General features: G+C 55.9%; 1 protein-coding gene across 1 annotated transcript; it reads left to right on the forward strand.

Annotated features, from left to right (window-relative positions):
* Positions 1-524: 524 nt before the first annotated feature.
* On the forward strand, positions 525-25,519 carry TTLL8 (tubulin tyrosine ligase like 8). Its single transcript, XM_045554711.1, has 13 exons — positions 525-719; positions 952-1,138; positions 6,362-6,453; positions 7,283-7,412; positions 7,992-8,062; positions 9,033-9,161; positions 9,566-9,680; positions 10,374-10,496; positions 13,018-13,204; positions 18,097-18,245; positions 20,352-20,592; positions 23,688-24,334; positions 24,450-25,519. Exons 1-13 carry the CDS (start codon positions 525-527, stop codon positions 25,517-25,519), a joined length of 3,336 nt encoding a protein of 1,111 aa, XP_045410667.1.
* Positions 25,520-26,414: the final 895 nt, after the last annotated feature.

Genomic DNA, 26,414 nt, shown 5'->3' on the forward strand with positions numbered 1-26,414 from the left:
CAAACCCAGACCTGTCCCCATCCCAGACCTGTCCCCAGCCCAGACCTGTCCCCCTCCCAGACCTGTCCCCAACCCAGACCTGCCCCCAGCCTGGACCTGTCCCCCTCCTAGACCTGTCCCCAGCCCAGACCTGCCCTCATCCCTGACCTGCCCCCCAACCCAGACCCCTCCCCAACCCAGACCTGTCCCCCAACCAGGGCCTCAGGACCCTGTCCCACTCCCTGGCTTTGCTCCTAACTGCTGTCTCCCCCAGGGCCCAGAAGCAGGAAGGCCAAGCAGCTGGAGGCCCACATGGAGGAGAGGAAGAGGCTCTCGTCCGCCTCGTCGGGTGGAGACAGGAGAGAAGAAAACAGTCTGTATTGTCCGCGTCCCGTCCACTCGCTTAGAGCCAAGTAGGGCTCAGATGGGCTGTCCTCGTGTGGCCAGCCATAACGAAACATGTGCATGGGGGTGGGGCCCCAAACTGCCAAGTCTGCAGGACACGGGCACCTTGTCCAGGGCTGTGCGGGGCCGTGGCTGGGGCCATGTCTGGGGCTGTACAGGGTGTGAGGCGCCATGGGGTGCTGGGTGTGTCTGGGGGCTCCTGCTGCTCCAGCACCCCGCTGCTCAGCTTCCCACTGGGAAAGTGGAGAATTCCGTGTGCTGGTGTGAAGGGCCCCGGTGGGGCTGCGGAGAGCCCCAGTCGCTCCCGTCTTAGTGAATTCCCCAGCTCACCCTTGGTCAGACATGGTGTTTACTTCGTTGGTAAATCCCACCTGGGAGTGAAACTGCTGGGCTACAGGGCAGGTGTGCATTTAGCTCTAGAAGATACTACTGAGCAGTTTACTGGCCGGGGATGAGAGCTCCCGTTGCTCCCGTCTGTGCCAGTGGTCGGAGTCATCCTTGCCGTCTGGGCTCCCTGTGGTGTCTGTGGGTGTCTCACTCTGCCTTCAGTTTGCACTTCCCTGACAGCTGGCGCCGGCCCCTTGCACGTGCTCATGGGCCACTCGCAGCTCCTCTTCTGTGAAGGCAGGTTCCCGATGTGCCGGCCGTCGTGCAATTGGGCTGTGGGTCTTCCTGACTTACAGGAACTATGTGAATGTGCTGGAGACCAGTGCTTTCTCGGGCAGATGCATCGTAAACACCAGCTGGCATGTCAGTACGTAGCAATTCCTTTTGATAATTGGAACATCTTAATTTTAGTTAAGTCTAATTGTCAAACGTTTCTTCTATATCTAGTGTATTTTGTGTCTTATTTAAGAAATCTTCGTCTATTCCATTGTCCAGAAGATAATACTATTCTATGTTTTCTTTTAGAAGCTTTATAATTTCACTTTTCACATTTCGGTCCACAACCCACTGGGATTGAGTATTGTGTATGGCGTGAGGTAGGGGTCAGTGAGTCACTGTTCAGCCCCTGCCCCCGTGAACATCCAGTTGACTCAGCCTCCACCTGGCAGTGTTGCCTTTGTGGACAGGCAGGTGTAGGCCTATTTTTGGGTTCTCCATTCTGTTCTGTTGAACTTTTCACCCGTCCTTATTCCACACCACCCTGCTTTAATTATGGGAGTTTAAAAGTCTTACTGCCTGGTAGTAGACGCCCCCCGACCTTCTTCTTCAAGTTTGTGTGGGTTTTCTTGGACTTTCGCAGTCTCATAAATTTTAGAATCAAATTGTTAATTTACATGTATGTACAAATCCTGCTGGGATTTTAATTGTGATCACATTGAATCTATACATCAGGTTGGAGACAATTTACATCTTAACAACATTGAATATTCTCACCTATGAGCACATAGTTCTCTGTTACTTCTTCGCAGTGTTTTGTGGGTTTTCAGCATGTAACTATGCCAGACTTCTTTTATTAGATTTACTCCTAGATATTTGATGGTTTTTAATGTTGTTGTAGATGACATTCTTGAGTTTCATTTTCTAATTGTTTCTTGTATATAGAAATACAGTTTATTTTAGGGCACTGGTTTGGTGTTGGGTGACCTTACTAAACACACTTACTAGTTCCAATAGCTTGTAAATTCATTCACATTTTCTATGTGCTGCCATCATCTACAAATCTTTCATGCTTTCTGCCTTTTATTTCCCTTTCTTGCATTATTGCATTGGCTAGTACTTTCAGTATAATATTAAATAGAAATGGTACAGTGGACATCTTTGTTCCCAAATTCAAGGGGAGTGTGTTCAATAGTTCACCATGAAGTATGATGTTGCTATAAGCTTTAAAGGAAGTTACCTTTTATTCCTGGCTTACTGAGAGTTTTCAAATGAATAGTTATTACCTCTTATCACATGATTTCTTCTGCATTTATTGTGATGATATGTTCTTTTCCCTTTAGTCTATTAATGTGATGAATTATGTGGATAGATTTTCAAATATTAAACCCACTTTGCAATCCTGGAATAAACCCCATGTGGTCACATTATATTTTTTTCTAAGTCATTAGATTGGATTTACAAATGTGTTAAGATTTTTGTATCTGTTTTTATGAGAGAGATTGGCCTGTACTATTCCTTTTTTTGTTCTTGTAGCATTTTTGTATTCTATTTATGGCATCATAAAAAGAGGTGGAAGAGTTTCCTGTTTTCCTATTGAATTAAAGGGTTGACAAAACGTGTTTTTCCCCTTATGTGTTTGGAAAGAATAACTTGTGATGCCGTCTAGACCCAGAGTTCTCATTTTGGGTAACCTTTTAATTATGAAGCTAATTTCTTCAAAAGAAATAGACCTATCCAGATTTTCTGTTTCTTTTATGTCCGTTTTGATAGGATGTGTATTTCAAGGAAAGTGTCCATTTCATATGAGCTGTCACATTGTTGGCACGTAGATGTTCATAATATCTTCTTTTTGTCATTTTAACATCAATGCAATCATCAGAGATGGCCCTTATTTCATTCTTGACATTGGTAATTTGTGTTTTTTCTTTTTCTTTTTTTTTTTGCCTTGATCCGAGGCTAGAATTTTATCAGTTTAAAAATTGTTTCAAAGATCCAACTTTTGGTTTTGTTGACTTTCTCTCTGCTACATTTGTTTTTTATTTAATCGAATTCTGCCCTTATCTTTATGATTTCCTGTCTTCTATTTAATACTTTCTTTGAGTGTAACTGTTCTCCATCCAGCCTCTTGGGCTAGCAGCTGAGATAACTGCGCTTGCTTCCTGTTCCAAAGTGAGCATTTGAAGCCGTCCATTCCCTCTGACCACTGCTTGAGCTGCATCTTCATGGCTCGATACGTCATGTTTTTATTTCATTTAATTCACATCATTTTTAAATGTCCATTTGATGTCTCCTTTGATCCAGTTTAAAAGTGTGCTGCTTAATTTTTGAACATTTAGGAAATTTTCAAGTTATCTGCTTACTACTGTCCAGTTTGATTCAGCCTGTTGTCAGGGAAGTTAATCGGCACCGTTTCAAGTGTTGGAACTTGGCGAGCTCCGTGGCGCTGCCTGCGGTCTGTGCGTGTGAAGCGCGTGTTTCCCTGAGCTGCGGGGTGGTGTCCGTGCCTGTCATCGGGCCCAGTGGTTAGTCGTGCTGTCCACATTTGTGGCAGTGGCCTACCGATCCTTTGTTTAATCTTTCATTTGCTGAGAGAAGTAAAAGTATCCCAATATGCTTGTGAACTTTCTTTCAGCTCTGTCAACTTACGTTTTTTATATTTTGAAACTATGTATGTAGATATTTACCCAGTATTTACTGCGTATTTCTAAAAATGACGTATTTACATAACCAAACTTATTCTCAATAAAATTAACAGTAACAACAATCCCTTAATAAAATACAATACCCCAAATATGTCCATGTCTCCCTAGTTTCCCCCCAGACAATGTTATAGTTGGTTTGTTCAAATCAGAATCTGAGCAAGAGCCACACGTAGAGTTCGGTTGTTTTCTCTCTGAATTATCTTTTGATCTGGAATAACCAAACCCATGCTTGCGAGGGGCAGCCGGCCTCCTGCTCTGCAGTCACCCTCGGGCTTTGCCGGGCGCTTCCTCCTGGTCAGTTCCACCTGTGCCTGGAGCTGGGAGCGCCGGTGCCACGGGACTTGCCGGGACCCCTGTGGGGGGTGCTGAGTGCCCCACTGCGCCCAGGCGCCTGGCCTTGCCGTCCTCAGCAGTGCGCAGGTCACTGGCGGCCTGACGGTCCCTCCTGTGGGGTCGCCTTCCCCGGGGGGCGGGGGGGGGGAGGCACGACCAGTTTCCTTTTTAGAGACAGGGTCTCACTGTGTTGCCCCGGCTGGTTTCAAACTCCTGGGCTCAAGTGATCCTCCCACCTCAGAGACTGATTTTTATTAATCTTCTGTATGTATTAAGCCTGAATGGAAATTAATTTTCATTAACGATGTTTCCGTGTCTATTATATTGAGATGCAGACTTTTCTGCATCTGTTGTAGGGTTTTTCCTTATTCTGTTAATGTGGTGAATCACCAAGCTTCATCCTCACATCCAGCCCGGGAATCGCCATCGTGGCTGGGACAGCCCCGTCTTCGTCGCCGGGTGCAGTGTGCGATGCGGGCGCCACGCCGTGGCCTGTGCTGTCACTCGGGCTGGCCAGCGGGTGGGAAGTGGCCGCACCTTCCCCGCCCTCAGAGCGGGCTGTGTGAGAGCAAAGGTTGGGCGGGCTTCCCCCAGAAAGCCGCCATTTCTGTAGGAGAGGATATTTCATACTTTCCATTTTTTCTCATGTCTATTTTGGTAATTTGTATTTTTCAAGGAATTTTTCCTTTCTTTCTAAATTTCCGATTTATTGCCATAAATTCATAATATCCTCGTATTCTTAAACATCTAAGGAGTTTCCTGTTCTGCTGTTGCTTTTTATGCCTTTTCTGTTTCATCCGTTGTTATTGCCAATGGTTTAATTTTACTAGTCTTAAGCCTGTGGCTTGGCCTTCCTGATTGTATTTTTAAAAACACTCATTAATGTCTGCACTTTATTATTCTTCTTGTAATTTCCTTGGGCTTAAATTTACTGTTTTCTTTCTAACTTCTTGGAAGAGAGGCTAAATTCATTGTTTTTTAGCCTTTGTTATTTTCTAATAGATTTTTATACAGCTGAATATTTCTTTATAAACACGGTTTTAAATGCAATCCGCAAGTTTTCATATTTGGTATTTTAATTGTCATTTAGTAAAAAGGCATACACTTCTTCCTGCCTTGCTTTCCTCCCTGGCCGTGGGGTCACGTGGCATAACCAGCCCGGCTGTGCCAGGTGCCCCGTGTGTCCCCAGGCTGAGCTTCGCCTCTGCGTTTTCTCAGCAGAGCAGAATGTTCTCACCTTGATTAAGTCCCACTTGCCAATTTTAACTTTTACGGCCAGTGCTTTCTGCACACCTGTGAGAGATCTTCGCCGAGCCTGTTGTGACGGACTCTGCCGGCTTCTCCCAGAAGCTCCCCTGTGTGTCCGCACCTGTCGCGAGCTCTGGCCTTTCCGTGTGGAGGTGCAGGTGTTCCAGCCCCATCCGCCCAGCGGCTTGGCGCCTTCGTCTGAACGGCTGGCCAGGCGGGTGTGGGTCTCCAGAGCCCCGCGGTGGGGGGGAGGAAGCTCGGGGGAGGGGCGGGTGAGGCTCACGCTGGGTCTGTACATGGGGGGTCCGGGACATCCAGGGCTCTGGGGGCCAGGCGCTGTGGGCCGTGGGGTCCAGTTGGAACACATGCATTTCAGGGGCAGAGGCACCGCTGACGTTCAAGCCAGCAGGCCAGGTGGGATGCCAGGGGGTGGGCAGAGCATGCGCGCCCAGGACTCCCACACTGGGGCCTGGGGGGAGAAGGGACCGCAGTAGGGGGGGACAGGACGGTGGTGGGGGGCTGGTTGGCCAAGTGTCCAGTGCTGCCGCAGGCAGGACCCAGCGAGCCACGGGGACTTTGGCCTGACGTGTGCGAGCCCAGCACGAGCCGTGCCTGTGGTGGAGCCCACGGGTGTGAGGAGTCAGCGGGGAGTGAGTGCGCAGGGCACAGGGAGGGGCTTTAGTGTTTAAGGCAGTTCTTGTACGCTTGGTGTGCGCTCATGGGGGTCCTTGTGTCGGGTCGGAGAGGGCCGAGAGAGGCGCAGGCGGTGGGGAGAGGTTGGGGGCAGGACGACCACCGAGTCAGAACCGGTGCCCAGGTGGGCTGAGGAGGGCGGCTCATCCTCTGGGCAGCGACACAGAGCCCCGCAGGGACCGTGGGTCCCCACGGCCAGCACAGCCAGGGCGTGGGCAGGGAGGGGACCGAGGGCAAGGCAGGGGGCGCAGGCGTTGGCCACGCTCCGGTGCTCAGCGGGAAGGGCGGGTGGCACGATGGGGCTTTTGTGCCGCGTCTCTGCTGTGGGGCGGGAGTGTCGCTGCTCAGCGCTGGGCTGTGCCGTCCCCGCCTGACGTCCCGTTTCTCCTCTGCAGAACTGAAACGAGGGATTTCCCAAGACTTGGCTTCTTCCCCCAAACTGGACAGATACAAGATAGCAAGACAACTCACGGAAAAAGCAATCAAGGTAAGTGCTCCCTGGAACTCCATGCTGGCCTGCGCCCTCGGGCCCTTCCTGGGCTGTGAACGGCTCCTCCTTGGCCTCAAACCTCGGGCACCCACGCTCCCCAACATGAGGGACGGTCACCCTCACAGCAAGGACAGTCACTCACCTGTCCTCAGATCTGCAGGTACACAGCCGGCCCCACCCACCTCCCGAGTCCAGACCTCTCACCCTGCGCTGGGCTGCGTCTCAGAGGGCACCCGCTTGCCTGTCCTGCCATGGCCGCCTGGGCCCTGTGTGCAAGTGTGTGTGTGCGAGTGTGTGTGAATGTGCACTGTGTGTGTGTGCAAGTGTGGACTGTGAGAGTGAGTGTGAGTGCGTGTGTGGGTGTGAGTGTGCAAGTGTGTGCATGAGTGTGTGTATGTGTGTAAGGGTGTACGAGTGTGCAAGTGCGTGTGAATGTGCACTGAGTGTGAGTGTGCACAGGTGTGCACTGTGAGAGTGTGAGTGTGTGTGCAAGTGTGGGCTGTGAGAGTGAGTGTGAGTGCGTGTGTGGGTGTGAGTGTGCAAGTGTGTGTGGTGTGTGACTGTGGGTGTGTGCGTGTGCGAGCGCCCGTGTGCACCAGATGAAGAGGACACTGAACAGCGGCCGTCCCTCGGCGCCGTGTCCGGTGCCCCCGCCCTGCACACGACCCCCGCGCCGTGTCTGCGCTTCCTGTTTCCCGTGTTCTTCCTGGGGCAGGGGTCTTCCCGCCGCAGCACAGCCCCTCACTCTGCTGTGAAAACTCCCTCGCCAGGAACTAATCTACCTGTTTTTCAATGTTTTAATTTAAGACGTGCTCTTGCCATTTAGGAAAAGAAGATTTTCTCCATCTACGGGCACTACCCGGTGATCCGGGCGGCTCTGCGCAAGAAGGGCTGGGTGGAGAAGAAGTTCCACTTTTTGCCCAAGGCTGCGGAGGACGCAGGGGAAGGGGCTGCCGGTAGAGTATCTCCGCGTGGCGCGTCCTGTCTGCCACGGTGCGTGAGCCCGCACGGTGGCGCTGGGGCCCTCCCCAGGTCCCCCAACGTGTCAGGGTGTCTGACCCCATGTCTCCGCCACCCCCAGCCCACACTCCCCAGCATCCACGCCCGGGCACTGGTCCCTGCTCGGGGTCCCACGTCCCCACCAGGCCAGGTCTCCTTCCATCAGGGCGTCCCCAGCGTCCTCCTCCGGCCCTGGCTCCCACGGTGCCAGCTGAGCCCGCTGACCTATGCACGGCAGGTCTGCGTCCTCTGGCCCCGCTGCGGCCCTGGTCACCCCTCCTCCTCGGTCCTGCTTCCTGAGCTCAGAGCCTGTCCACACTCACCCCTGGGCTGCCTCCACTGCCCCACACCCAGGGGTGCCACGCAGGGGACGCCCACCGGTGGACACAGGGGCCCTGCCCCCCCGAAGGAGGCCTCACGTGGAGAGAGGTTCCCAGGGGTCCCCCGGGGCCGTTCTGCCTGCAGCGGGTCAGCCGGCTGCTGCGGGGGCCTGGATGTGGCCAGGTGCCCAGGCCTGTCCTGGGTTTTGTTTGCAGGTAATGATTGTGACGTCAACGAAAATCAAGAAATGGCGCTGGAGAAAGCAGACAACATCCACGACGTGATGGTACGCTCCCCCACGCGTGAGCCGCGCCCCACCAAGGGGCCTCCCACCGTCTCCCGCCTCGATGCCCGCACGGCCCGCGTCACGGGGGAGGGACGGCAGCTGGTGGGTGACGAGGCCAGAGTGACAACAGGCACCTCAGCCGGGTGGCAGGGCCTGCTGGCCCCAGGGTGGGACAAGCCACCATGTGTCCAGCTACTCCCGCCCCCCGCGCAGGGCTGCCCAGGCTGACCTGCCGTGTGCGTGTGGGTGACTGAGGGGCTCTGCGTGGCCCGGGCTGGGGTCGGGTCCCCGTGACACGGCTGCACACCCACCTCCCCAGGCCCAGCCGCGGCCCTCCTGGCTCCGCTGGGACTCTGCCCCTCATAAGGAGGGCAGAAGGGCAGCCAGCCTGGGGGCCGCTGGTCGTGCGTGCAGTGTGCAGAGCATGTGAAGTGCTCACACGTCCGTGCCAGGAACACCAGTGGGAAAGTGGGCAAAGACTGGCCAGGCCCCCAGCGGCCCGCACATCCTGCGTTGAGTTTGTGGCGTTAATTCCCTGCCGCAGAGCAGCGTGTGCGTCCCGGGCAGCAAACACATGCCGGGAAGCAAGGCTGTGGCGTCGGCTCGGGTCCAACAGGTGGCACGCGCGGGGCCCACGCAGGGCAGACCCTCCCGCCTCGCCAGCTGGGCCAGCCACACGGTGGAAGTGCACGTGTGCGGCGTGAGGGCAGCCTGCCTCCCTGAAAAGGATGAATTCGCGTCATTTGACAAGCCTGCTCCAAGCTTTTTGTTGTTGCTCGTTTGCTTATTTTTGTTTTTGGCAGCCAAAAAGCAAAACACTACACAGAATTTTGGTTCTCACAAGAAAAAAAGGGAATTCTCATGTTGCACACCATTAAATCCGATTTCATTACTTGTGGTTATAGGCCAGCTGGTCTTGGGGACACAATCTTTGAACACAGGGTGTTGATAGAGACTTTTTTCCTGCCAGTCTAGGTTGGTGAAAAATGAAATGCCGTACTTCCTCTGGACCATCAAAAGGGACGTCGTGGACTATCACAGCCTGGCCGGTGACCAGATGCTGAACCACTACGGGAAGACGGCTGCCTTCACCACCAAGGTGAGGGGGCGGGGCTCTGGCCCTGCAGTCACGGTCACTCCCCTGGGCCCCCCCCACCTCTGCTGTCACTCCCCCTGCGTCCCCCACCCCTGCGGTCACTCCCCCGGGCTCCCCCGCCCCTGCGGTCACTCCCCTGGGGCCACCCCCCTGTGGTCACTCCCCCAGGCCCTGCCAGCCTGGTCTGAGGCCCTGGTGGGTCACCAGGCACCTGCCCCTCCCGCCCACGCCCGCCAGGGCACCCCAGGCCCCTTGCCCTGCCCCTAGGGCCATGGAAGGGCCCTCCTCAGGGCACACGGCCGAGCCAGAGAGGGGCGGGTGGGGGCCGCCACCAGGCTCTGGGCCCTGCGAGATCGCGGCGGAGCTGAGCTGCCCCCGCGCCCCCTAACGAGCCGCTGTCTCTGGAGATCGGGCTGTGTGTGAACATGCGGAGCCTGCCCTGGTACGTCCAGGTGAACCCCGACTCCTTCTTCCCGCGCTGCTACAGCCTGTGCATCGAGAGCGAGAAGCAGGAGTTCTTGGGTGAGCGACGGTGGCCTTCGGGGAGCTGGGGTGGGGCCGGGACTGCCGGGCGAGGCCCTCTGGCCCCCCAGCCAGGGCAACACCAGGAAGGGGCACTGGAGGCCGGGGAGCGGGGTCTGTGGGTCCTGAGGGGCGGGAGCCTCGCCGACGTGTGCCCGCTCAGAGTGGCTCTGCCCTGTCGCCCGGTGGGCCGCTGTGGCTCCCCTGTGCCCAGAGCCCGGGCCTGCTGGGAGCCTGGTTCTGCCGTCTGAGATGGGCTGGTGCTGTCGGCAGAGGGGCTTCTGGAAAGGTCCCTCCAGGGGCAATGCTGAGACAGATGGGTGGGGCGGAGACCTGAGGACAGAGGACCAGGGAGAGGACACCCTGGCCATGGTGGTGGGGCACAGGGACAGTGGCCCTGGGGAGGGATGGTGGGGTTCTGCCCCTGGGCCTGTGGGCAGGGCAGGTGGGCTGCTGGGTGGCAGCAGCTGTGGCTGGAGGTCAGGGGTGTGGTCAGACTCCCAATCTGCAGAGGGGTTGGGGGAGGACGGGTGGGGGGCAGCCTGGGCCCCCAGGGTTGGGGGGCAGCGGGAGAGGAGCCCTGCAGGCTGATGCCTGGGCTGAGGCCGCTGGGGGACCCTCTGTAGGCCTGGCCCGTCCCCAGGCCCCGGCCCCGGCTCAGGCAGAGGAGGCGAGGCCTTGATGTCCTTTTAGACGACTTCCGGCGCACGGCGGCCTCCAGCATCCTCAAGTGGGTCGTCAGCCACCAGAACTACGGCAGAAGCAAACCCAAGAGCAGGCGGGCAGAGGCCGGGAACGGAGACCCGGACAGGAAAGGTGTGTCTGGCGTGGCGCAGCGGGAGCTGGGGGCCTCCGTCCTGGGCCTCCAGTAGCCTGGCTGGAGAGTCACTGATTTCACTGATGTTTTCAAAGAACCAGATTTTTGTTTCATCAATTTTCTCTATTGATTTCCTATTTTTCAATTTCATTGATTTCTGCCTTATTTTTATTATTTCTTTTCTTCTTACTTGGGACTTAATTTGCTTTGCTTTTCTAATTTTCTAAGGTGGAAGCTCAGATCCATTGATTTTAGAGCTTTTTGTTTTCTAATATATGTACTTAATGCATTTTCCTCCAAGCTCTGTTTTTGCTGCATCCCACAATTTTTTTTTTTTTTTGAGATAGGGTCTCACGCTGTCACCTGGGCTGCAGCGCAGTGGCCTCATCGCAGCTCACTGCGGCCTCACACTCACGGCAAACCTCAAGGGATCCTCCTGCCTCAGCCTCCCAAAGTGCTGGGATTACAGGCGTGAGCCACCTCACCCTGCCCCATGAACTTTGATGTTATGTTTTCACTTTTACTTAGTTCAAAATATTGCTTAATGTATCTTGAGATCTCTTCTTTGACACACGTTATTTGGAAGTGTGTTGTTTAATCTCCAAATACTCTGAGATTTTCCAGCTACCTTTGTTATGAATTTCTAGGTTAATTCCCTTGTGGTGTGAGAGCATACACCATAGGACTTCTATTCCTTTAAATTTGTTCACGTGTGTTCTATGGCCCAGAATGTGGTCGACCATGGTAAACGTTCTGTATAAGTCTGTAACTACGGCAGTGGGCTCATTTCTATCTGAGCCTGAAATTAGTTTCTGCCTCACGTATTTGGAAGCTCGTTACTGGGTATGTACATACTAAGGATTGTTACATCTTTCTGGAGAACTGGCTCCTTTTTCATTGCATAATGTTCTTTTTGTCCCCGATAATTTTCCTTGCTCTGAAGTCTTCTCTGTATGAAATTAACGTAGCTATTCCCACTTTCTTGTGGTGAATGTTAGCATGGTGCGTCTTTCTCCATCCTTTACTGTTAATCTGTGTGTGTCTGTACGTTTGAAGGGGTTTCTTACGGGAAACATAGTTAGGTCTTGTTCAATCCACTCCGACAATCTGTCTTTCGTTGGTGTATTGAGACCGCTGACATCGAAAGTGACGATCGATGCAGTTGGATTAATGTCTGCCGTGTTTGTTACTGTTTTCTGTGTGTTACCCTCGTTTTTTGTTCCTATTTTTTTCTTCTGCTCTTTTTCTGACATATTTGGTTTTCTGCCTTTCGTGGGATTGCAGTTCAGGCCTTCGGACCCACCGCGCTCCTGCGGAGGTTTCCGCTGCAGAGGGTCGTGGTTCTCTGTCCCTGCTTCTCTGTCCCTCCAGCTGGTGGCTGCTTTGACCTCACTTGTCTGGCAGATCTGAGAAGAGTTGGTGTCGCAGCTTGTTCAGCTTCTTGCTTGTTTTAGGGCGGGGAAGTGACTCCCAAGCTCCTTGCTTGCTGGACCAGAGACAAGAAATGCCATCGTTCACTTTAAAATGGTTAATCAACTCTACATTTTGAATTTCACTGCAGTAAAACAACCCAGTGCTGTTGTCATCTCTATGGCTGTCACACAAACAGGTGTGACAAACTGGGCCCAGACCCCTGCGTGGCCGCCCCTTGGTGCAGCGCCCGAGTCCCCGATCTGTGGCGTTGGCCTCATAGCTCTTCCTGTCACTGGTACCTGTGTCCATGTCACCGCAGAGCTGGGCGGGTGGCTGGCGGTTCTCACCCACTGCTCGAGTCCCCACTGCTCCTGCAGCCTTTGCTTCCTGGGACCCAACAGGGATCTTGAGTGGAGGATTCCAGAAGGAAGGTGACATTCCGTGTGAAGGGTCACATGCACAAAGCACAGCTCCCTGCGCAAGTGTTCCGAGAAGTGCTTTGGGGACGGGTTGTGCTTACCAGCCACCCACAGGGCCTGTGGGCGTCGAGCAGAGCAGGGTCAGTCACAGAGCACTCACTGAATACCCTGCATGTGCTCAGAAAAGTACAGTGTGTCAGAGTTTATGAGAAGTACTGGCTGGGCATGGTGGCTCATGCCTGCATTGGGAGGCCGAGGTGGGAGGATCACTGGAGGCTAGGAATTCGAGACCAGCCTGGGCAACATAATGAGACCCCATCTCTACATAAAATTTTTTAAAATCAGCCGGGCGTGGTGGCGCCCACCTGTACTCCCAGCTACCAGGGGGCCGAGGCAGGAGCTCGAGGCTGCAGGGAGCTGTGATCCCATCACTGCGCGACAGAGCGAGACACTGTCTCTAAAAAACAAAAACCGAGAAGTACTATCTCTCATTGCTGCTGTAGGGCGCTCCGAGTCGAGCGCAGGTGTGTGTGCTGCGGAGGACAGGGCTAGTCAGGAGGCGAGGCTGCCCGGCCACCCAGAGCAGCCTTGCAGCCCAGAGGGCCGGGCCGGCCTCTGTCCCCTCCGCAGGCCGCGAGGGCTGCTCTCGAGGTGGCCCGCAGCCCCCGTGCCTGTGCTTGGGTTTCAGATCCCGAGAACGCGGAAGCGAAGCTCAGGGGCCTCTCAGGGAAGCTCGTGGACACCGCGTGCCGGGTGTGCCAGGCCTACCTGGGGCAGCGGGAGCACGAGGACCTCGACGTGCCGGAGGACGCTGCGGAGGACCTCACCGAGGACGAGTGGAAGGACCTGACCCAGCAATACTACTCTCTCATCCGGTGAGACGCGGCCTCGCGCGGGGCCCTCGGGGCACGCTGGGGACCTCTGGGCCTTGGTGGGCGTTAGGGCACCCGTCTGGATGCCTGAGCTGCTTTTGGACACTGGGGTGTCTGTCTGGGTGCTGGGGTGCCTGTCTGCGTGCTGGAGTGTCTGTCTGGGTGCTGGGGTGCCTGTCTGGGTGCTGGGGTGCCTGTCTGGGTCCTGGGGTGCCTGTTTGGGTACTGGGGTGCCTGCCTGCATAGTGGGGTACCTATCTGGGTTCTGAGGTGTCTTTCTGGGTTCTGGGGTACCTGTCTGGGTTCTGGGGTGTCTGTCTGGGTTCTGGGGCGTCTGTCTGGGTGCTGGAGTGTCTGGGTGCTGGGGTGCCTGTCTGGGTGCTGGGGTGCCTGTCTGGGTCCTGGGGTGCCTGTTTGGGTACTGGGGGGCCTGCCTGCATAGTGGGGTACCTATCTGGGTTCTGAGGTGTCTTTCTGGGTTCTGGGGTACCTGTCTGGGTGCTGGGGTGTCTGGGTTCTGGGGTGTCTGTCTGGGTTCTAGGGTGCCTTCTGGGTTCTGGGGTGTCTGTCTGGGTGCTGGGGTGCCTGTCTGGGTGCCGGGCTGTCTGGGTTCTGGGGTGTCTGTCTGGGTGCCGGGGTGTCTGTCTGGGTTCTGAGGTGCCTGTCTGGGTTCTGGGGTGCCTGTCTGGGTGCCGGGGTGTCTGTCTGGGTTCTGGGGTGCCTGTCTGGGTTCTGGGGTGTCTGTCTGGGTGCTGGGGTGCCTGTCTGGGTTCTGGGGTGCCTATCTGGGTGCTGGGGTGCCTGTCTGGGTGCTGGGGTGCCTGTCTGTGTTCTGGGGTGCCTGTCTGAGTTCTGGGGTGTCTGTCTGGGTAGTGGGGTGCCTGTCAGGTGAGGGGTGCCTGTCAGGTGAGGGGGTGCCTGTCAGGTGAGGGGTGCCCAGGCCCTCTGCTGCCTGTCCCGCCAGGCCGCTGTTGGCTGTCGAGAGGGTGGTGCTCCCCTTGGGGAGCCTTTGGAGGTGCCACCGCCTCGTGCCCCTGTCCAGCCCTTTCATGTCTTTGATCTCACTTGGACCCCACTTGAAACCAACAAGAAAAAGACTGTTGGGGATTTTATAAGATCTTTAAATGTTTGTAAATTAAGCAACACATTTAAAAATAACTCGTGGGTCAAAGAGGATATGACAATGGAAATTAGAAAAAATTTTACTGAATGAAAATTGAGATAAAATATTAAAACCTGTGAGGTTCAGCTAAGCAGTGCTTGTTGGGAAATTTACACCTTTAAGCATGCATTTCAGAAATAATAAAGGTTGAAAACCAGTTTCAGATGAAAATCTAGTTTCATCTCAAGAGAAAGAATAGAAAATTAATTCCAAAACTAAGCAGAAGGATAAAAATAAAAAATATAAGAGCAGAAATAAACTAGAAAGAAAGTACAATAAAGAAAAATCATTAAAGTCAAAAATTTTTAATTGATAAAATTGATAAACCACTACCAAATCTGATCAAGGAAAAAAATGAAAATGCAATTTACCAAATCAGAAATGGAGTGGGAACATCACACAGCATCCGAAGACATTAGAAAGATAATGAAAGGACATGGTGAACAGCACTGTGCCACCGATTTTGGCAATCAGGGTGACATGGACAAATTCTTTGAAAAACCCAGTTTGTTGAAACATGCTACAAAAGAAAACAGAAATTTTGAATAGTCTGTATTTTTTAAAGAAGTTAAATCTGTAATTTAAAAACTTTCCTACAAAGAAGAATCCAAGCCCATAGTGGCTTTACTGGTAAATTTTTCTAAACATTCAATAAAAAATTAATTCCAGGCTGGGCACAGCGGCTCACACCTGTAATCCTAGCACTCTGGGAGGCCAAGGCAGGAGGATCACTTGAGGTCAGGAGTTTGAGACCAGCCTGAGCAAGAGCGAGACCCCGTCTCTACTAAAAATAGAAAAAATTAGCCAGGCATGGTGGTGCACACTTGTAGTCCCAGCTACTCAGGAGGCTGAGGCAGGAGGATCGCTTGAGCCCAGAAGTGTGAGGTTGCTATGAGCTAGGCTGACGTCATGGCACTCTAGCGCAGGCAAGAGAGTGAGACTCTGTCTCAAAAAATAAATAAATAAATAAAAGTAAAAATAAAAGAAAAACAAAATTAGAGGACTTACGCGCCAAGCTTCCAGACTTACTCTAAATCTACAATAATTTAGACAGTGTGATACTGGGATAAGACAGGTAAACAGACCAATGTAACAGTAATTTAGACGTGTGATGCTGGGATAAGAGGTAAACAGATGAAGGTGACAGAACAGTCTAGAGATAGACCCTCACATGTGTGATCAGTTGATGGGAGATTGAGTTGCTACAATTCATCAGACGCCGGTTGGTCTTTTCACTAAATCGTGCTGAGCGGTCGGCATCCTTATGAAAAAATGTGCCTTGAATCCTGCTTCGTAAATACACAAAAATTAATTGGAAACATATCCTGTGATATGTGAAAGTTAAAAAAATGACCAGGCAAAGATTCCTCAAACAGATCACTAAAAGCACTAACCGTAATAGGAAAAAAAATCAACAAATTGCACTTTATTAAGAACTCTGTGTATCAAAAAACACTATAAAGAGGATGAAAAAGCCACAGAACCGGAAGGTGCGCCTAGGACATGTGCTGTATGGCCGACAGAGGCCTGAGAATCAGCAAGCGGAGACACGTCTGGGTGGAAAGTTCCAAGACTTGCACAAGCCCAGGGACAGGTGCGCACCGTTGTCGTCGTCACTCGTCGGGGAAGCGCAAGTTAAAGCCGCAGTGCGCAGCGCCACGCACCCGCCAGCGCGGCTGAAATGAAAGACACGTGGGGCCACCGGAGCTCCACACGCTGCCCTGGGGTGTAGTCGGCGTGTCCCCTTCACAAAGGCCTTTGACAGTTTCTTATAAATTTAGGCACCTGCGCACCCTAGGACCCGGCTATTCCACGCCCAGGGGGTTGTGCAAGAGAAATGGACGCACCCTCGCGAGGCCACCGCCTTCGCTGACAACGGCCCAAACCTGGAACCCGCCGACAGGCGAAAACGGCCGGCGCGCGACACCGGGTGGCCGATGCCGGGAGAGGCCGGACGCGGCGGAGCTGGCGCTGCGGATTCCAGAACGGGCAGAACCGCCCGCAGGGACAGGCGGTCCGAATGGTGACTCGTCAGTTCCCGTCGACCGGGGCGGCAGGCGACGACGCTTTGAGGACCCCGAAGCGGCCGTGTCTTGCTCTGGGGGGCGGCCCGTGAGCGCGCCCCGCGCAGGCCGGCAGACCGCGGTCTCGGGCGCGGCTGAGGCTCCGCGTTTTCTGAGGCCTCGGTGGAGGAAGTGCCAGGAGTCGCCACGAGGTGGCAGCACGAGACCCCACGCGGGCCCCTGCGGCTGCCCCATCCCAATCTCTCAGGAGGGGGACGCCGGTGACACTTCCCGGCCCCCGCCGGGCGGGTCTCTCCTGGCGCCCCCGAGTGCTTGGGACGGGCCGTCCTCACTTACTGCGGCTGGCGGGATGCCCAGCAGGGCGCCCGTGTCCATCCTCGGTGTCTGGTCCCTGCGGGGCGCGGTCCCCCTGGGGCTTTGCCGGCTGGTGAAGAGCCCCGCGCGCTCCCGGCCTTCTCTCTCCGAGCAGGCGCCGCGCAGGTTGTGCTGTGATGATGCCTGAACTTGCCATGGAGGGTGGTCCCGCCCACGCGCCCACCCCGCCGGGCTGGGGCCTTCCCGCAGGACGGCAGGCCCTGTCCTCTCTGAGCGAAGGTCACGGGAGCACCATGTCAGCAGGAGCTGGTCCCCTGGGGGCTTTGGCCGTGATCAGCATGGTGGACGTCACCGGTGTCCGGCCTCACGTACACCAGGACAGCCTGGGGCCAGTCTCTGCAGGCCACACAGGGATGTCACGGCGCTCCGTTTCCTAGCCAGGCCAAGCTGACCTGGGGTCAGATCTGGCATGGCGCTCACCACAGAGGGGAGGGCAGCTTCGTGTGGTGCTTGGCCAGTGCTGGCAGGTCACAAGCCTTCACAGGTCACCTCTGCCCTGCGCCCAGCCTGTCACTGCTGGGGCCACACCCCTCGAGCCCCTGCCCTGGCTCCACACAGTGGGGCCTCTCCCACAGCACCAGGGACACGCAGCCTCGAGTTCCCTGCATGCTGCCCTGCAGCAGGTGTGCGTGGGACACAGGTGTCCCGGGTCCCACAGGCTCTGCTCCTCTACCCCCAGCCCGGGCCACCGACATGGCTCGTGGCAGGTGGCCTTGGAACCCAGCTGGCCACGACCCCGTGCTGCAGCCACCTTGTCAGGAGGTCAGGGGTCCCGTGCCCACACCTTCCCACAGTGCTGGGTCTGCCCCCACATGGAGAGTCCGACGGGCCTGGGGGCGGCTGCCGTTGCTAGGATGGGCTTCCCTCCCCCAGGCAACACTGACGTACCCGGAGCTCTCGAAGCCACTGGAACAGTTGTACCAAGCCCTTTCCTTATTCCCTTAAATTATGATGACTTGAGTCAGGCCCACGGCCGCCATGACTCTGCGAAGCCACCAGCAGGGTCCTGGGGTCAGACTGACTGTCCAGCTTGCAGGACATTGAGCTGGAAGCTGATGGGGACACAGGCAGGCCGGGCACCAGGACCCGCCTGTGTCTACTGCAGTTGTCACAAGGCCCAGGCCTGGTGCTCCTCGGGGTGTGCGTGCCGGTCCAGAGCCACTAAGTGGGGTCCCTGTTGTTGGGTCATGTTCTCAGGGGTCCCCGTGCTTGGCAGAGCCGAGGTCCTGGCCTGCCCCAGCCCTTCTCCTCCGGGTGGGCCCTAGACCGACCTGGAGCCGCAGCGCCTGCGTGGTCAGCGGAGCCTCACGCACCTTCTGCATCTTGCTTTGTAGCGGCCACGCTTTCATCTCCAGTTCAAGAAATTACTTTTCGCAGTGCCAAGCTCTGCTGAGTAAAATCATGTCCGTGAACCCTCAGCTGGAGATCGACGGGCTGCGGAACGTCTGGATCGTGAAGCCCGCGGCCAAGTCCCGGGGCCGAGGTGAGTCCCCTGCCGCGGGCGCTGCCCGAGCGGGAGAGTTCACCACCGCCAGGGCCACTAGCCTGGTGCCAGCCAGGCCTCGGGGGAGGAACGAGGCGCAGGTGCCGAGGCTGCAGGCTCAGGACTGAGGTCCTGGGCGGTCCTGGGGGAAGAGGTGTCTTCACGGCTCATGTTCAGTCTCAAAGCTGGGTTCGGGTTTGCTAATTAATTAGGGTTCGTCATTTGTATTCATAAGTTAAACTGGTCTGTGGTTTTCCTTTCATATTGTCTTGTTCCACCTTGGCAACAGGCGTAGCCTCAAAGAGGGGTGGGGGGCTTTCATCTGGAGTAAGGCTGGCGTTCCCGTGCCTCGGGTTTACTCTAGAGCTCACCGGTCGATCCCAGGGCCTCTCTTGGGGGCAGATCCTTAACGCCTTTTACATTTATCTGTGGTTTCCTACCTCCTCCTCCTGAACTGCAGCTACCGCCGTATTCTCCTTTGTATTCCTAACGGTCAGTATCGTGTGTCCTATTTTAAACAAACAAACAGACAAACAAAAAACACACCCCCCTCCAAAAAAAAAAAAAAAACCCAGAACTTCAAGGTGGTTTTCTAATCTTATTCATGTTTCCAAAGAACCAACTTTTGGTTGTGTTTTTTCAATTTTCCTCAGCGATTTTTTCCATCTCATCTCTGACTTAGATGCTAAACTCTTTTATTTCCAATCTTTCTTGTGCAATAATAAAAGCTTTAAGTATGTGAAATTTCCTCTGAATATAGCTTTAGCTGCATCAACTTGTTTCTGTTACATAATGTTGTCATTTTCCTTGGTATCTAAGAGACGTTACTTTTAGTTTGGATATTGTTTGCCTCTTGAGTTATTTTGAAGAGTTTTGTTGGTTTTTTTAAAAATTCACAAGTGGTTAATTATTGTGTGATTTTTTAAAAAAAAATTATTAAAAAATGTATTGCATTCAGTCCTGAACATCTTCTGTCCTGAAACATTCTCTCCTCTGAGCATGGGCGGCCACACCCCGGGTTCCCTGCAGACTTCCAGGGCTCTTGCCGCTCTCCCGAGTGGCCCTGCCTGGCTGTGTGTGGCGGGCTCCGCCCTGGGCTCTGCCCTGAGCCCACGCCTCTTCCCCAGCAGCATCTGCCTCCCCTCGTCCATCTGGCCAGACCCTCCTCCCGCTCCAGACACCTGCATCCGCAGGGCCACTCCACGGACACCTCCAGCCACCCGTTCACAGCCGAATGCACCCCTCTGCCCAGTCACCGGCTGTGCCCTTCCCTGCTTGTGGCTGGCCCACACGTGTCGGCCGGGGGTAGCTTCAGTGGTTTGCAGCTGGATCCTAAGCTTTTGTTTCAGTCTGGCAAGGTCTCAACTTACTACAGTTGAAACGAAGTCTGGTATTTTTTTACGAGACTGTAGACAGGGCCCCTCCACCCCTGTATCGGTCAGGACAGGCCAGTGGTGCCACGTAACAAAAACAGCAAAGTCTCAGTGGCTGTTGGTGAGAGCAGCTTCTCTCTCACACCGGCCCTGAGGCTTCAGGGCTGTCACAGCAGTGAGAGTGGCTGGCACCTGATGCTGCAGCTCAGAGTGACGCGGGTGCTTCTGCCCACATTACTGGTCTCCATCAGTCAGGTGGACTGGATTTGGGTTTGAGGCTGGGAAATTGTAAAGCCACCTGCACCAGCAGAGGAGAGCCAGGTGGGGTGAAGGCCAGCGTCCCCTGTCCTGCTCCTTCCTGGCTCCTCCCAGCCACCCTGTAATGTTACCCCTCACAGGACTGTGAGGCCCCCAGTGCTCACCCCTCACAGCCCTTGGAAGACCCCTGCCCCTGCCTGGCAATTGCCCGGGGTCCGTAGAGCAGCCGCTGCTCCCCTGTTTGAACCACAGCCCGGAGCACAGCCTAGGGCTGCCTGCCTTTCACAGGTGCCTCTGTCCCCATTCCTGTCCCTTCACTGACCTTCGTTTCCCCTCTGGGGTCCTGGGTTGGCCCTGCTGGGGGAGCCTGGGGGGCAGCCTGCACAGAGCACGGCCGTCCCTGCCCAGCCCGGCCCCACCACGCCCGGGTCTGGCCTGAAGCTGTGCCCCAGGGCTGACTGGTGGCCTCTTGCAGACATAGTGTGCATGGACCGAGTGGAGGACATCCTGGAGCTGGTGGCCGTAGACCAGGCCCCCAGCAAGGACAAGTGGGTGGTGCAGAAGTACATCGAGACGCCCATGCTCATCTACGACACCAAGTTCGACATCAGGCAGTGGTTCCTCGTCACGGACTGGAACCCGCTGACCATCTGGTTCTACAAGGAGAGCTACCTGCGGTTCTCCACGCAGCGCTTCTCCCTGGACAGCCTGGACAGGTCAGCGGGGCGGGCTCCGCACCGTTGCCCTACACCATGAGAGCCACAGATGGGGAAACTGAGGCTGGGGAGGTTAATGGCCTCCCCAGGGGGCAGGCCCAGGCCCGCTGGCCTTCAAAGCCAGCACTCTACACCCCACGGTGTGTGTATCTTCCCCAGAAGATCTTAAAAGGCACCATTTGCCCCGAGCCTGCGGGTGTGGACGGCGTGGCAGCACCCTGGGCCCGAGAGCGGGGAAAGCAGGGCAGGGAGGGGCCGGGGCGCTGCGCAGGGGCTCGGGCACCCAGGAACGGGTGCCCAGGACTGGACGAATCCCCACCTCTCCGGGACCCCGAGTGTGCAGGGTGGTGAAAGGCTGTCTGTGAGCCTTCAGGAACCTGCTGTCCACACAGCAGAGTTACCGCCGGCCTCTCTGGGCTGAGGGCTTCCTCTGCCTGTTTCGTGGCCTTCACTCAGCCTTGGGGCTGGAGGCTCTAGACACCTGGGCTGGCGGGGGGGAGCTTTGCACGGAGTCAGTCAGAATGGGGGGGGGGCTGGAGGGAGTCAACTCTGCCCCCAGGCTAGAGGCTGCGGCCAAGCCTAGAGTCACACCCGCCAGGTGCCACCTGGAGCAGGGCTGGAGAGGAGCGGGCTGGGGGTTCTGGTCAAGTGGGCCTGGAGGAGGGGTCCAGGAGGAGCAAAAGGAGCTCCTGGCAGTGAGAAGCCCAGGGAGCCCTGCAGTCCGCACACCTGCCCCCGCCGGCCGGGAGGGGTGTGCCGGGCAAGTTTCACTCCCTCTCTGAGCTATTTCTCCATCTGGGACCGTAACACTCATCCTAGGTGACGTGAGATTCCCAGAAATCGTGTCTGAATGGGGCAGCCCAGTGGCATGTACTGACAAAATTAAATAGTTAAATGTCAGCATTGTAGGTCCATAACCCTAAGACCACTATTTTTATTTATATCATTAAATGTGAAATGTCTGATTTCCAATCAATAGTGTAGTTTATTCTATCTCAAACAAAAAGCAGTGCTATTTAAACAAAGTATGAGCCTAAACTACGGACACAGTTTTGCCATCTTAACGGTAGCTTGTTCATGCTAGCAGTAAAGAAGCCTGGAGAGCCAGTGGCGATGAAATCTTGAAAGGCGTTTCCCACAGCTAGTTGAGAATTGAATATTTTTCCTTGCAAGAAGTGGTCCAAAGCCTGGAAGAAGTGGTGGTCAGTTGGTGTAAGGTCTGGTGAATATGGTGGATGACAGAGAGTTTCTGAGTACAGCTGCTGTAGTTTGAGCAGAGTTGTTTGTGCGACATGTGGTCAAGGTTGTCTTGTAAGAGGATTGGCCTGGACTATTGACCAATCTCAGCTGCTTACTTGCAAGCATCCTCATCATTTCACCCAGCTGGTTGCAATAAACATCCGCTGTAACTGATTGACCAGGTTTCATGAAGCTGTAGTGGATAATACCAGCACTGGACCACCAAACAGACTCCATTAGCTTTTTCTGATGAACATTTGGTCTTGATCTGTGTTTCGACACTTCATCTGTATCCGACCATTGTGCCGAACGCTTGCGATTGTCAGAAAGAATCCATTTTTCATCACATGTCACAATACAGCATAGAAGTGGTTTGCCTTTATGTCATGACAGCAAAGAAAGGCAAGCTTCCAGATGATTTCTCTTCTGATGCTCATTTAATTCATATGGAACCCATCTACCCAGCTTCTTTACCTTGCCCATTTGTTTCAAATGGTCCAATATTGTTGTAATAGTAACGTCAAACCTTTCTGCTAATTCATGCGTAGGTTGAGATGGATGCACTTCCACTACAGCTTTCAGCTCATCATTATCCACCATGGTCTCAGGTCTCCCACATGGCTCCTTTTCAAGAATAAAATCACCAGAATGGAACTTCTCAAACCATAGACGTACTGTGCATTCATTAGCCACATCCTTCCCACACACTTTGTTGATATTTTGAGCTGTCTGTGCTGCATTGGTTCCACGGTGGAACTCATATTCAAAAATAACATGAATTTTTGACTTATCCACAGTTTCACAAAAATTTCTCTAAAAAAAAAATGTGGGCCGGGCGCGGTGGCTCACGCCTGTAATCCTAGCACTCTGGGAGGCCGAGGCGGGCGGATCGTTGGAGCTCAGGAGTTCGAGACCAGCCTGAGCAAGAGTGAGACCCCGTCTCTACTAAAAATAGAAAGAAATTATATGGACAGCTAAAAATATATATAGAAAAAATTAGCCGGGCATGGTGGCACATGCCTGTAGTCCCAGCTACTCGGGAGGCTGAGGCAGGAGGATCGCTTGAGCCCAGGAGTTTGAGGTTGCTGTGAGCTAGGCTGATGCCACGGCACTCACTCTAGCCTGGGCAACAGAGTGAGACTCTGTCTCAAAAAAAAAAAATGTGAAAGATAAATCAGAAGCCAAAATGTGCACTTGAAAGACTGAGGATGCACCTTCACAATAAACATAAAACAAGATGTGTCAAAGTGAAATGTTAGGAATACAACTGTCAAACTTAGCACCTAAGGGCATCGGACATTTCATACTTAATCTAATAATTTTCAAAACTCTCTCCTACGTGCTGATATCTTTTCTCTTCACCTACCTTCCAGTGGACATGTAACCTGTGCACAGTCTCAGGGTCGGGCTCACCCCTGAGCAAGAGGGAAAATTCCCAGCCCAACAGCACCTGCCTGACACTTCTACGGCTTAGCTGGAAATGGCCTTGACCATATACATAGTATTTTATAATCTCCTAAAAGATGTTAGTTGTTTTAAATCCTGTTTAGATTAAGGCAAGAGTGTAAATAAATTAACTGAGAGTTTTAGCTGGGTGACTCTTTCTCACCTTGTCCCACCAGATCAGCCCTTTGAGGGCCAGCGTCCCTATTGCCAAATGCAGATGGGGAAACCGAGGCGTGCGGAGGTTGTGACTTGCCAGAGGCCCCTAGTTGGTGGCCCTGGGGGGTGATACAGTCCCTGGTGTCCCCCAGGCTGGACTGAGGGCTGTCCTAAGGCTGCTTCCACGGGGGCCCTGCGTGGGGGTCCTTGGGCAGGGCTGGCCCTGGTGGCCGATGCGCCCCGTTGCCTTGCAGCGCCATCCACCTGTGCAACAACTCCATCCAGAAGCACCTCAAGAACGACAAGACCCGCAGCCCCCTGCTGCCGGGGTACAACATGTGGACGAGCTCCAGGTTCCAGGAGTACCTGCAGAAGAGGGGCCGCGGGGCCGTGTGGGGCAGCGTCATCTACCCAGCCATGAAGAGGGCCATCACCAACGCCATGAGGGTGGCCCAGGACCACGTGGAGGCCCGAAAGAACAGCTTCGAGCTCTATGGCGCCGACTTCATCCTCGGGAGGGACTTCAAGCCCTGGCTGATCGAGATCAACTCCAGCCCCACCATGCACCCCTCCACGCCGGTCACGGCCCAGCTGTGCGCCCAGGTGCAGGAGGACACCATCAAGGTGGTGGTGGACCGCAAGCTGGACCGCAACTGTGACATCGGCAACTTCGAGCTCTTGTGGAGACAGGTGAGCGGAGCATGCGCCCCTGCCGGGGCAGTGAGTGGTCAGGTCCGCTGGGTGGGCTTGGTGGCCGCCCTGTGCTGCCGGCGCTGCTGCTTCCAGCTCAGAGCTGCAGGCCGCGAGCCCCGCCAGCCCCGCCAGCCCCGCCAGCTGCAGGGGACACGGACCCTGTTCTGGGAGTCGGGGAACATGGCCTTGGCCGCTGGGACGTGTGCAGGTCGGAGTGGCCACCTTGCTCTCCCGTCGGGCTCAGCCACCTCCCTGGAGCCCAGGAGGGGCTTGCTCCAAATGCCACTGGCCTCGGGGGTCCAGCCTTCCCGTCTCCTTCCCAGGAGCCCTCCCTCCTCAGGGTCTGTCCCTGCAGGGCTGGGTGGTGGCTTTGCCTGGGTGGCTGGCGGGTGGGTCTAGCCCTGGCCTGGAGACGCGCAGGGCGTCCCTGAAGGCGGGACCCCGGGGGTGCTGGCCCCTCAGGAAGGGAGGCGATGCCTGTCTTCCCAGGCCGCGAGGGCGCGGGCAGGACCTGGGGAAGGGTCCCGGGCTCACCCCCGAGGCGGGCCGGGCTGCCTGCCCCGGCCCCGCGGACCCCGCGGCGCGGCCGCCGCCCCAACCGTGCCCTCCCGCGCAGCCCGCCGTGGAGCTGCCGCCGTTCGGCGGGGCCGACCTGCGCGTGGAGGGCGTGGGCGTGAGGCAGGCCCGCAGGCTGGTGCTGCCCGTCTCCAACTTCAGCGTGGCATCTGCGCTCGGGGACGTCCCGCCGCTGAGAGTACGGGGCTCGCCGGCCTCGCCTGACGCAGCCCGGACACCCGCCCGCGCGCCCCTCGCGCCGGACCCGAGGCCGAGGGACGAAAAGGGACATCCCCGCGCGCTGCCCTTGCCCCCGCCGACGCCGCAGAGGAGCTGTGGCGCGAAGCCCCGGGAGATACCGGAGCTCGTCGCCTGCCGCTGCCAGCTCGTAGGCGCCAAGGGCCCGGCCGCCGGTCTCGCCAAGGCTCCAGCCGCCCGACACCTGGACCTGCCCGCGCTGGCGCCCCTGGCGCAGGGGGCCCTGCCGCCGCCGCCCCGAGCTCCAGGTGAGCGCCGCCCCTCTGCCGGGGGCCACCTGCCCTCCAGCCCCCAGGAGGACGCCTGGCCGCGACCTCTAGGGCTCCGGTCCCCAACCAAGGGTGAGGCCAGTGAGAAACCAGCCATGTGTCGCTGCCTGAGCTCCACGCCCCAAGCCCGCCTCACCTTGCTCCGCTGCAACGTGAGACTTAGGACCCCCCCACAGCAGGAGGTGGGGGGCGGGGAGCCAAAGCCTCACCTGCATTTACAGCAGGTCCTGCCCCTCACAGCACCGCTTGGGCTCCGCCCACCCCCCCCCACAGGGAAAGTATCTTCCATGAAACCGTCCCTGGTGCGGTAAAGGTTGGGGACCACTGCTCTAGGGCCAGGCCTGAGGAGGGCTTGGGACTGGGGATGGGTATCCTGACCCTGTGGCCTGAGCTTGGAGCAGGGATGGGACACGGGGGCCCCATCCTGGGCCCTGTGTCTCGGGTGGTGCCTGCCAAGGTGGGCCGGCCGCTGGGAGTCAGGTGGGGGGGTCTCCGCCATAGGACCAGGTGGGTGATGCCTTGGTCTCAGGACCTCCTGGGGTGTGGTGCGCATCGGGGAGTTTGAATCAGAGCGTTGGAACAGCCAGGCACCCGGGACAAGCCAGGCGGGGCGCAGCCGCTGGGCTCTTCTTCAGTTTTGGAGGGTTCTGAGGGAGCTGCCCCCTGTGTGGCACAGGAGGGGTGTGGTGCCGGCCCTGTCTGCACCCAGCGGTCCCCACGTGCCTGGCAGTCAGCGGCGGCCAGAGCGTGTGTGGTGAGAAGACACAGGCGGACCCCGGCCCACCTTGTTCTTGTTCTGCCAAATGCACTCGCCCCCCAAGCAGAATATCCCCATCTGCTGTTCCCTCCACCTGGGCGAGCTCTGTGTCTCTCTGTCTCTCTGTCTCTGTGTCTCTGTCTCTCTCCCCCTCCAGATTGTAAGCCGGGGCAGGGGTGCCTACTTCTGTTTTCTCCACTGCATCGGCAGCACCTGGGACCGTGCCTGGCACACAGCAGGTGCTCAGTGTTTGCTGGCTGCCCCTAGAAGGCTCCAGCAGGTGGAGCATTAGCTTTCCGGGCTGGCGGTGCCCGTGGGGGACTTCGCTGACCCTGCCCATCCGTGAACCCCCCCCCCCATGTGGGCACCTGCCAGGTTTTTGCTCTTACGGAAAATCATCTCTGGGACACTGTGGAGGGGTCGGCAGGTGCACACAGCCTCGGCGTAAC

Source organism: Lemur catta, chromosome 6 (assembly GCF_020740605.2).
Source record: "Lemur catta isolate mLemCat1 chromosome 6, mLemCat1.pri, whole genome shotgun sequence".
Lineage (NCBI taxonomy): Eukaryota > Metazoa > Chordata > Mammalia > Primates > Lemuridae > Lemur > Lemur catta.